Below are 9,979 nucleotides of genomic sequence, written 5' to 3'. Positions count from 1 at the left end.
AGTCAAATTTGCTGTAGAAATTAGCAAGCCTGGGGTGGGGGACACGACTCGGGAGGTTTGTGAAAGTAGTAAGGTGTATGGCGCGGTGGTCGGATAACTCAGGCCGGCTGTAACGGCGCACACTTGACCGAGTGTGGGGTCCAGTGCAAAGCAGAAGTCAAGGTAAGATGCAACACCAGCTGGGGAAGTCTAAAAGGGCTCAGTGCACAGCTGAGTGAAGCAGATTGATTCCACAAATTCAAGGAAAAAGTCCGACGCAGGGTCCTGCAAGATCGGAGTGAGGGTCGTTCCAGTCGATCTGCGCGTCGAAATCTCTGAGGACGTAAACATTGTGGAATGTGCTTTGCATGGAAACAAGTTCAAACGAAGAAAGGAGGAGGCTGTAAAAGTCACTTCGCCGGGCAGGTAGGCAGTATAGTCGCAGACCCCTAGGTATCTCCACTGCCTGATAGTGATTTCGATGAACAGCGATTCCAGGTCTGCCATTTCAAATTCCTGGCGCCGGTGACAAGAGTGCAAGCTCGGTACTGCACCGCCACGGGAAGACGTACGTGTGATCCCTGTAAAATACCCTACCGTGCTCCTCTCGTACACACAAATCACGGCCGACAGCCTGATGCGGTGTGCTTCATGGCAGTGCCTCATATCGAGGATGCACACCGCCAGGATCCGCCTGCTATGCCAGCTCCAAGCACCTGGGTAACAGATTCTAGTGGACGCTCTACGCTTAGCCCTCACTGGCTGCCTTCAGCCCCTCACCCAAACACCGAGGCAGGGCTCTTCCTAGCTGCCGCGAGCTGTCAGTTTATGGCGACAGAAGAGATGCCCTCAGAACTTACAATTATATTCCCCTCTGACTATCATGAACTAGGACTGACTGATCATGATTGCTGCGCGGCGCGTGCGGTCTTTGTCGTTAACTATGCGCCTTGTCGCCCCTGACGGACTGCGGCTGGACTCTGGAGCTATCGGATGTTGTGTTCGGTGGTGGGCCAGCTAGGGATGGTGTAGCGGGTTGCCTCGACAGTACGCAATTGGGGCCAGACGCAGCACTGTCTCTGGCGGGTTTATGAATTAGACCGGGCTGCCCGGTGTCTTGGTCGCGTTCCATCACAGGGAGAGACGGGGTGCAGCCTGACTTTTGCCACCCAACATCCCTCCCCCGTTTTGTTCCTTCCTTTCGCGGATGCATATGTATACACTTATGGGCCCCAGGTTAGGTACACAGGCCATTCCAGTATGGGCAGAATTGCCTTTTGTGACCCTGTGCGCCCTGAGTAACCCCTACTCAGTACAACTTATAGTATTGCTAATACGGTGGTGTGCAAGCTCCTCGCGATGGACCGCAGCAAACTCCACCAGCCGTCCCAGCCAACCCAGTGCTGTATACGCATCACGTGACCATGCACCCCTTCCGAAGGTCACGTGCCAGTCACGGCGTTGTATTGGCTTCGATGGCTTGAGGCCTCTAAAGCCTATGCGGTCCACCGTAAGATGGAACGGAGTATGCATGGCCTGTAGCGTTCATTGACGTCCCATCAACGGCCATTCTGGTGGCACGGCCCCTCGACCCCATCTCCCGCTAGCGGGAGAGGCGGTGATCGAGCGGCCATGGTTGTGGCTTTTCTGCTGAGCGCATACCTTCTGCACCCTGCATCCGTATCACCGAATTCGTTATTCTCGACAAGAACAGGTAGGAAACTTCTTGGGGCTTGGCTTACACTTCAGTACCGACGTGCGCTGTAGACAGGTTGATGCCAATTTTAAAGGCGTGTCTATACTATACAGGTATTCAACTCAAAAAGCAAAGCTAAAAAAAAAAAGTCCGGCTTGTCGCAGAGCATTACTGATTGGCCCCTTTATGCTGTCAATTAAGATATGTGTAGGTGATTTTTAGATTAGCTTGCCCTTATTTTATCAAAGCGTACACGTTTCAAACGCCAAAAGCATAGTTTCTTCCTCAGACAACCAAATCTTCTAAGAACTACTTCGTGTAGTGCATAAATAATGCGCACAACTTTCCTTTCTTTCTTTTTTTGATGTGACAACGAGTATAGAAGCCATGGTGCAACACCAGCGGCTCACACTTTTTACAGCTTGTGCGGCAGAAGTTCCCACAAAGCTCAACTCTGCAAGAAGCCTCGTGATTAAGAAAAAGTTCAGTCTGGTGGATGGCTGGAAGATTAGCGGCTTTAATGCTTTAATCTCAAGTTTCGATTGGCAGGAAAGACGTCATGATGCGGCCCTTTTTCGAAGAGGTATAGTATGACTACTGGCTACCACAGTCTACACTTGGCTCCTGGATTCATGTAAGTTCCCTTGGGGCAGTAGAAGACTTCAGCGAAGCGGTCGAAGTTTCTGAGTGGCACATTAACGCGGAGGACCGAAGGCAAGGCAACCCTGTACTGCACTTGCCTCCGCGCAAGAACGCCGAGACCGCTGTTGCCCTGCACCGCGTCGCAGTGACTCGCAGCAAAGTTGACAAAGAAGAGCATGTCGGGTGTCATTTCTGGCAGGCCGGGAACTCTGAAGTTTCGCTGCATCGAGTGTGGCTCGACCAGGGCTCGACTGTAAGCCTCCAGGGACGGCTGCAGTGCCGCGTTTTCGGCCATCATTTGGCGGATGAAGGGCACCATCGGGGATTCCTGGGACGAACATCCGCCAAGAATTAGGTCCGGTTGCGCTTGTAGAGCCCAGCTCTTCGGCACCCGTTTCCGTGTTTCGCGGCGTCGGCGTCGGCGTAACCCCGCTAAATTTAGCGGGAAAATTGACGTCACGTGACTTCAACACCAATTCAATTCCCCTCTAAATTTAGCGGGAAATTGAATTGCTGTTGAGGTCACGCGGCGTAAATTTTTCAGCTAAATTTAGCGGGGAAACTGTGCGAGCAGTGGAGGAAAAGGGGAGGGCACGGAGGAGGATGATAGTGTGCGAAGGACGAGAGGGTACGCAGGAGGGGGAGTGGAGGGTACGGAGCAGGAGGAGGGGAAGGTACGGTGCAGGAGGAAGGGAGAGGAGTACCCTCCCCTCCGCCTCCTCAACAGCTGCGCACTAATTTCGCGTTACAGAGATTTGTAAACTTCTTCCATTCTTTTTCTATAGAACGATAATGGCTCTGGGAGCTCACGTTGTCACTACGAAGGCGGCTATAGAAGTGACAACCCATGTAAGTTTTCGAAAACGACCTGCTAAAGCGAGTCGTTGACAAGCTGATCCCACTCACGAAACGTCACTCTTACTTCCTTTCTCGGAACAAAGCAATTGGTGCCTATAAGATACACGTACTGAGAGAAACTAAAACGGCACCACAAAGGACTGTATAAAGTGTCCTGCCCCGCAACGAAGTTACGCGTAGAGTTTTATGCACTAGCATTTTTTTCCATAGCATAACCGTAATATAGGTACAAAATATAAGTTGAAAACTGCTTTTTGAAAACTCCCGGTAGTTTCTGAAGCGGTTGTCATCAATCAGAAAGAGACATCAATATAGTGTCGATCGTTCATTTTGCAGCTAGACGATTGACCGGCCCTAGAAAAGACTGTAGCCGCCAGCTGCTACTCAAAATTTGGCTATAGCTGCGGTTCTTATTTATTGAAAAAGCATCGATATACCATCGTGATTTTGAGGCAGTTCTGTTTTGTTATTTTTGTCAAGTAGGCTACAATGATTGGTCGCTTGCAGCGCCGCCTGACAATTAGTACGTACTCCTATAGCAATGTATAGCAGGGGAGACCAGTCAATTATATAGGACGAGCAAAAAACAAAACAAATTCAAAACAAACAATTTAAGAAAAAAGCCGCAAGAAATAGAGGCGTCGTAGTTTTTTTTTGTTTTTTTTTTTTGAAGATTTTGTTGGTGGCTACAGCAAATGACGCTCATAAAACGATTCCCCATTATGTCACGGTTCCTTCAAGGTCCGTTTACATACAGGGTGTTCCCGAGAAAAGAGAACCGTGTTTTTCGGCCCGGATAAATAAACTATATATCGCAAAAAGCTTAAACCTCTTGAAAATGTGAGGCGGTTGGGATAGAACGCGAAAGTTTGAGATGACGTTGCCTGACTTAAAAAGATAACTGAAAAAAAAAAAAAAACTCTATGAGCTGACGTCCACCTAAGCCTAATATCGCCAAAACAATACATGATATTGTGAACGCTCGTGGGATTTAAATAAGTGAAAAACACTTATCAGAAAAAAAAAAGAGAATACTGTTTTCTTGCCGACAATTTTGTTCCACTGAAACAGATAATATAAGCGCCCACGTCTTTTTTTTTTTTTAATGATATTAGGCTTAGGTGGACGTCGGCTCATAGAGAAATTTCATGTAGGTAATGGGACCAATCAAGCAGTGTCAAAAGCGCAAGTCCGTTTATGACTGGCTTAACGATGATAGAACACTTACAGAAACATGACGAAGATGGATTCGCTTTTGACGCTGCATGTCTGATTGATCCGATCGGCTCGTGACTTTGGCTGCGTCTGAACTTAAAACATGCGAGCCGAACTTTGACCTAGGAAAAGCCGCATGTGCGAGTCCATGGCCACCCCTAGCATAAGTTATTATAACCTATTCTCACCTTGAAGGCTCCAAAGCGCTGCATATGCTCCAGGTAACTCTCGACGAAGCAACGCTGCTGCTTGCGGTACCGCGCCAGGGACTCCTCGCTCCACCAGCTCTCCGGCATGCCGCGCACGCTGATGGACGAGCCTCTCACGTCGACGGCCTCGTACATGCCCTGTACCAGGTGGGGCACGATGAAAGGCATCAGGATGGCGGGCACCGTGGTCTGGGACACGCGGTGCTGGAAGGCCACGACGCCGTACGGCATGTACAACGAGTTCCTGCCGGCGTTGTACTCGAAGCCCGGCTTCAGGCAGGACACGTGATAGCGGGCGTCGTAGTCCGCGTTGTCTTTGGAGGCCCAGTACCGAGACGTGCTTTCGTTGAGGAGCGTGAGGTAGTCGTGTAGAGTGGAGTTGGTCGTGAAGTTTGCCTTGGTCTTGATAACGTAGTACCTGGACGGATATCAGGCTCTGAAAACCGCCTGGACGTTCGTTTTTTTGAGACAACGTGCTTCGGTATGCCTATGTTTATATATCTCTTATATTTAGGCTGTAGCTTTATCAGATACTGATAACGTAATGAAGTATTTCTTTTTTGTATGTTTCTGCTCTTAGGTAACCTCTTAAGCCGGGGTCACACTGCTTATGCATCACACAAAAGATTCTGTTAGGCATCAGTCACAGCGATATCCCTGGTTCGAATGCCGCGTGTCAAGCTTCTCCTTGAACTCGTTGCTATGCGGCACTCAAAGCACGGATCTCGTGGTAACTTGCGTTCGAATCTGTTTGCAGACTGTATTTTGTATGATGTATAAGCAGTGTAACCTTGGATTTGGAGAACCAGATGTGGCATGTTTTTAGAATCTATGGTTAACTCGGAAAGTCCAAGTATATTGTAAGCCAGATTTTTTTTTTTTTGTTTGTCTGATTTATGTTTGTTTTTTGGGCCGATCTCACCAGCCAGTTTGGCTACGCCACCACTGCCGCAATGCATCGAGGGAACTTTAGTGTTTCTGAACGTGCGACAACCCCGCTGGAGCTCTGCGCGTTCAGAGCATGAGCCGTCTCGGGCACTGCCGCCTGCCTACTGTGAACTAAAGTTATGGCGGCCTCACGCATGCGCCGGAGGCTTGGTGAGATCGGTCTATTGATTGAGGTGCACACTAGAGTGTTAGTCTGTCCATTGCAGGTGCAGTGACCGGCGATAAGCTTCAATGCACGAGCGGCGACCAGGCAGTAGTACAGACCATCGGTAGTCTCGCGGACAGCGAGCGAAGCAACGGTGCGACAATGGCGGTGTTTCAATTTGTTGACGCACTGCTGCCGCGCGATACCTGCTCACCTCCCACCGCGCGCATGACAACACGTGCGTCATATTGATCAGATGCGCGCTGACACGCAGGATATCACGCGGGCAGTGTGGGGTGGTGAAGTAGAACACCACATAGAGTAATCAAAATCCGTGAACAGCCTCATCCTCCTCCTGAAGCTATCACATGCATTGATTTGAATGGAAATGGCCCAGAGCACTCGCGTCCAACCTGTGTCTGCGCTCGATCTCCCTGTGATGACGTCAAGATGTTTTTACACGCGGGAAGATATCGTGTGCAAGGGGAGAAGACGGCATCTACTCGCATGCCAAGCATGTGTAGCTCACGCGTGAAGGCAGCTTTGGCTGCATGGCTTGCGATTGAACGTGCTTGCTCATACGAGTCGTGAATCTTCGGCAATGCCACTAACGAAATAACTTCGAGGGCTTGCAGCAGGGCAGTCATGTGACACCGCAGCGAAACAGCACATACCTGGCTACGGTGTCTAAGTTTTCTTTGGCTCCGATGAAGTCTACCTCGAGGATCTGGATCTTCTGCCTCGCAATGTCCGCCTCGGCTTGTGTGAGCCAGGGTGCGTGGGCTACAGTCTGCATCATGGCGTCCTTGACGATACGCACCAGACTGTCCAGGTTGTGGTCGTAAAGTACTTGCTCCATCGCTGTCTTGCCCATCGAGAGGCGAGCAATCTTACGCGTGCCGTATGGGTAGAGCCGTTCCAGAAGGTGAACACAAGCTTGCAGTCTCGGATTGTACATGGGGATGTGGTCATCGTAACTCAGCGGAATCAGGAATCCAGCCTCTTTGGGCAGAAGCGGGGAAAGAAACACCATAATTCGAAAGCCGATATAGTTCAACAAAGTCGATAGAGCCGTGGACGTCAAGACGCCCGGAAGTTTTTCAACGAAGGCCGCGTTCCTAACGATCACTTTGTCAGAACCGGACTGTAGATGGGGAAGGTACGTCTCCCACTCAAACTTTGCGGTACGCTTGATGTTGGCGATGGGCACGGTTGAGTTAAGGATGGTGACAAATTTTCGGGGCGGGAGCGAGGCTTCGTCCAGTCTGCGCTCGAGTTCGAGTATGTCGTCCGCCATGTGGTCCATGTCCGCCTTGCTGCCGAGAAGGGAAAGAGCGCGCTTGATGCACTTCTTGTAATCTTGCATGCCTTCTTCGAGGAACGTCATTTGGTGACGCACGAGGACCAACTTGGGAGCGTCCAGGTGTAGCATGTAACCCTCGTTCTCGAACCGCTTGCGCAGACTCACGTCCACGATCGGAAAGAGGGCCAGAGTCTTGTCCACTTCCATGAGTACTTTCTGGAATTTTATCGCCACGGGGTCTGTCAGGAAGGGCCATCCGGTGAGCGATAACGTATCAAAAAGCTCTGTAACCCGGTTCCAACTTGGCATGCCCTTGCTGGCGTTTGCGTGGTTAATACAGCCGCGAAGGAACGCCGCCGATTGCCCGATAAACGCAGGTTGACCCTCCTTGTCCTTCTGGCGGAGGAGATAGTTGGCGACGTCCAGTATCAAAAGTCCCGGTCCGCTGACAGCGTACGGCCTTCCCTGGACGTCGAGATCCCTTACGTACCAACGGTTGGAGCAGACGTATGCGTGGAAGTCTTCGCAGGGTGCGATGGACTGGTTGATCTTGTCGTAGATTAATCGGCTCTGCCACAAGCACGCGTCCGTGCGGCACTCGTAGGTGAACATGCTTCTTCTAGCAGGGACATGTGTCGCGTTATCAGATCGGTTGGTCGGCAGCGTCGTTAGGTCCGGTTCGGCTGGAGGCGGAGCTTCTGGAAACGGCTCGACGAAGACCCTACGGTCAACTCTCCGCACGCTATGACGGTGTCCAATGTGGTTCGGCGTGAAAGCGAACTTCATCACGATGCCCAAGAACGCGCTCCCGACCACCGCTGCTGCCACCAGCATGCAGATCTGGTAATCGCGCTCGGTGCTCGAACTCTGGGACCCGCTGGAACCTTGGGTCTTTTCGTCGTCGGTGTCTTCCAGCGTGTATATGTACTCGGACTCTTCATCTTGGGCGCTGATCTTGGCCTTTGATCTGCTTGACTTTCGGCGTGGGGGTGTGTCGCGGGAGCCGGTGTCTTTGAATTCGAAGTCCTTGCGCTCCCTCCCGGCCTTGCCTCTCCCGTGCCTGAAAGGAAGGGATGATGACTCCGTTCTGTCTGCTGCGGGGCCACTCTGAGCGGCCTTCCTCTCAGCGTTTGGATGGTTCTGTCGTTTTCTTCCTCTTCGTCTTCTGTTCGCGAGCGATCCACTAAAACCACTACGGTGGCTAGTGGGAAAGGTGTCAGAATCGGCGAGCGAGAGAAGGAGCAGCCGGTCAGGATGCAGCTGTGGTGACGCTGCTGTCGACACCCAGATGCGTCGTCCGCTCGCGTCCTATCGCGTGCGATAAGCGCTCCTAAAAAATGCTTTTCAAAGTTAAACTTTTGGTGATTTTTGGACATCCGGCTAACGTAACTCAAAAATAAACTTGCCAATGCTTTTGTCAACGTCGTCACTTTCTTTCTCGCAGAAACGTACCCCGTGGTGCGTCCGCTGGCAATGCAGTGTGTTTGCCATTTAGCCATCGCGGTAGTCTGGGCGCATGGGCTATCCTTCTGGGAAGAGCACCACAAACGAGCACTTCTAGCGAAACGAACGAGGCACCGTTCCATTAGGGTCATAGCAGAGAGGGTAAAAATAGAAAAAAATGCCCTTCCCCTCTCGCCCGGATGTCGTCTGCTCCGCCGAGTGGGCAGTACCTAGCATCCGGCTGGCGTACAAACTCCGTTTAAAATCGCGTCATTTTGGGAATTTCAAGCGCAGATGCGCAGATTTTGGTATGCCAGTTATCGTGTATTGCTATGCTAGATAAATAAAACTAACAGAGTCCAATTGCGCTGTTATCAGCGTGCAAATAAAAAAAAAAATAATAGAGAAAACTGTGTCAGGCTGGCCGGTCTCTCCGGTGAAAAGTGAATCCGTTGGCTGTACTTTTTTTACTATACAAAGTTCGTACTGGTGTAGGCCTTTAGCGACCATGAGGGGATGTCTGAAATAATAAATAAAAACGTGCTCTCCTGCCGCAATACACGCAGTAGTTGAGGGTAGTACTGCCGGCTGACTCAACTGCTATTTAAGTAACGGAAAAAAGGTATGTCAGTTGATCATTTACCGCGAAGTAGAACAACAGAGAGCTCTTGGCTGATTTTGGAGTAGCCATAACTATACTAAGAACGCGAACCGCTTCACAACGGCAGCCACGAGCGAGAGTTCGATGTTCCGTACAGCCTGCCGATACAGCCCAAAGATGGAAAATGGCAACCTCCCCGTTTTGTCGTCTGCTAGCGGAGTCGGGCGCGTGCCCTCTCTCTCGTTTTACCCCGCCGAACCCGCTGAATTTCCCAGATGTATGGAGAGGGCGCTGCTGTCGAACAAAATACACAAAATGGTGCCGCCCAGAGAGTGCTAAATGGAATGGTATTTAAGAGTCAATGAGCGCGACCAATCGTTATGATATTACAAGGGCGCCACCGCACACGGAGCAAGCTGCGCGATGCTGACACCTCCCCCTTCTAGCCACCGTAGATCCAAGGCTTGACAGCCGACTTTTTCATATTCCTAAGTACGTCTTTAAAATAAAACTAATATCGTTGCTTACCTGACTACGAAATGGCCCTTTAAAAATACGTTTAAAGCAGTTGAATAAATTAAATACGGGACTAAAGTAGCATTCAACTTCAGTTTTATAAAGAAGAGCTGCATTTACGTTCTAAAAGGCTTGAACGAAGAAATCGATATATAAACTACACTGAGATACTCTCGTTGTACATCACCTAAAGGGACACTGAACCAGATACTTTTCTTTTTCTTTTATAGATAGCCCTTTCTGAGGATGTTACAGGGGTGCAGAGGTGAAAAAAAAAAAAACATATACAAAAAGCACGACTTTTGCAACAAACACAATTTCAATGCAACTCTGCAATTTACATTATCCGCGCAATTAAATATTAGACACTGCTTGAAACGAACTACTCGTCGAGATAGCTAGTTAAAGTTAATTATTACTGCAC

The 9,979-nt window shown here is 50.1% G+C and overlaps 1 protein-coding gene across 1 annotated transcript; it reads right to left on the bottom strand.

Moving 5' to 3' along the window:
* Positions 1–2,276: 2,276 nt before the first annotated feature.
* On the bottom strand, positions 2,277–9,671 carry LOC8027077 (neprilysin-1-like). The gene is made up of 4 exons (XM_040206586.1): positions 9,568–9,671; positions 6,367–8,055; positions 4,579–5,017; positions 2,277–2,645 (listed from the first exon to the last, which is right to left on the bottom strand). Exons 1-4 carry the CDS (start codon positions 9,669–9,671, stop codon positions 2,277–2,279), a joined length of 2,601 nt encoding a protein of 866 aa, XP_040062520.1.
* Positions 9,672–9,979: the final 308 nt, after the last annotated feature.

This window comes from Ixodes scapularis, unplaced genomic scaffold, assembly GCF_016920785.2.
Source record: "Ixodes scapularis isolate PalLabHiFi unplaced genomic scaffold, ASM1692078v2 PGA_scaffold8__174_contigs__length_109621045, whole genome shotgun sequence".
Lineage (NCBI taxonomy): Eukaryota > Metazoa > Arthropoda > Arachnida > Ixodida > Ixodidae > Ixodes > Ixodes scapularis.
The sequence above is the reverse complement of the archived record's forward strand: the minus strand, read 5'-3'. Positions and strand labels throughout refer to the sequence as shown.

What these genes read in the sequence shown, in the direction of transcription:
- LOC8027077 (XM_040206586.1), bottom strand. Translation starts at nt 9,671, where the DNA reads ATGCAGCTCTTCTTTATAAAACTGAAGTTGAATGCTACTTTAGTCCCG. An exon ending in AAGGGCCATTTCGTAGTCAG is followed by an intron (nt 8,056 to 9,567) that starts GTAAGCAACGAT and finishes CCTTCCTTTCAG; the next exon opens with GCACGGGAGAGGCAAGGCCG. An exon ending in AGCGCTTTGGAGCCTTCAAG is followed by an intron (nt 2,646 to 4,578) that starts GTGAGAATAGGT and finishes TGTTCGTCCCAG; the next exon opens with GAATCCCCGATGGTGCCCTT.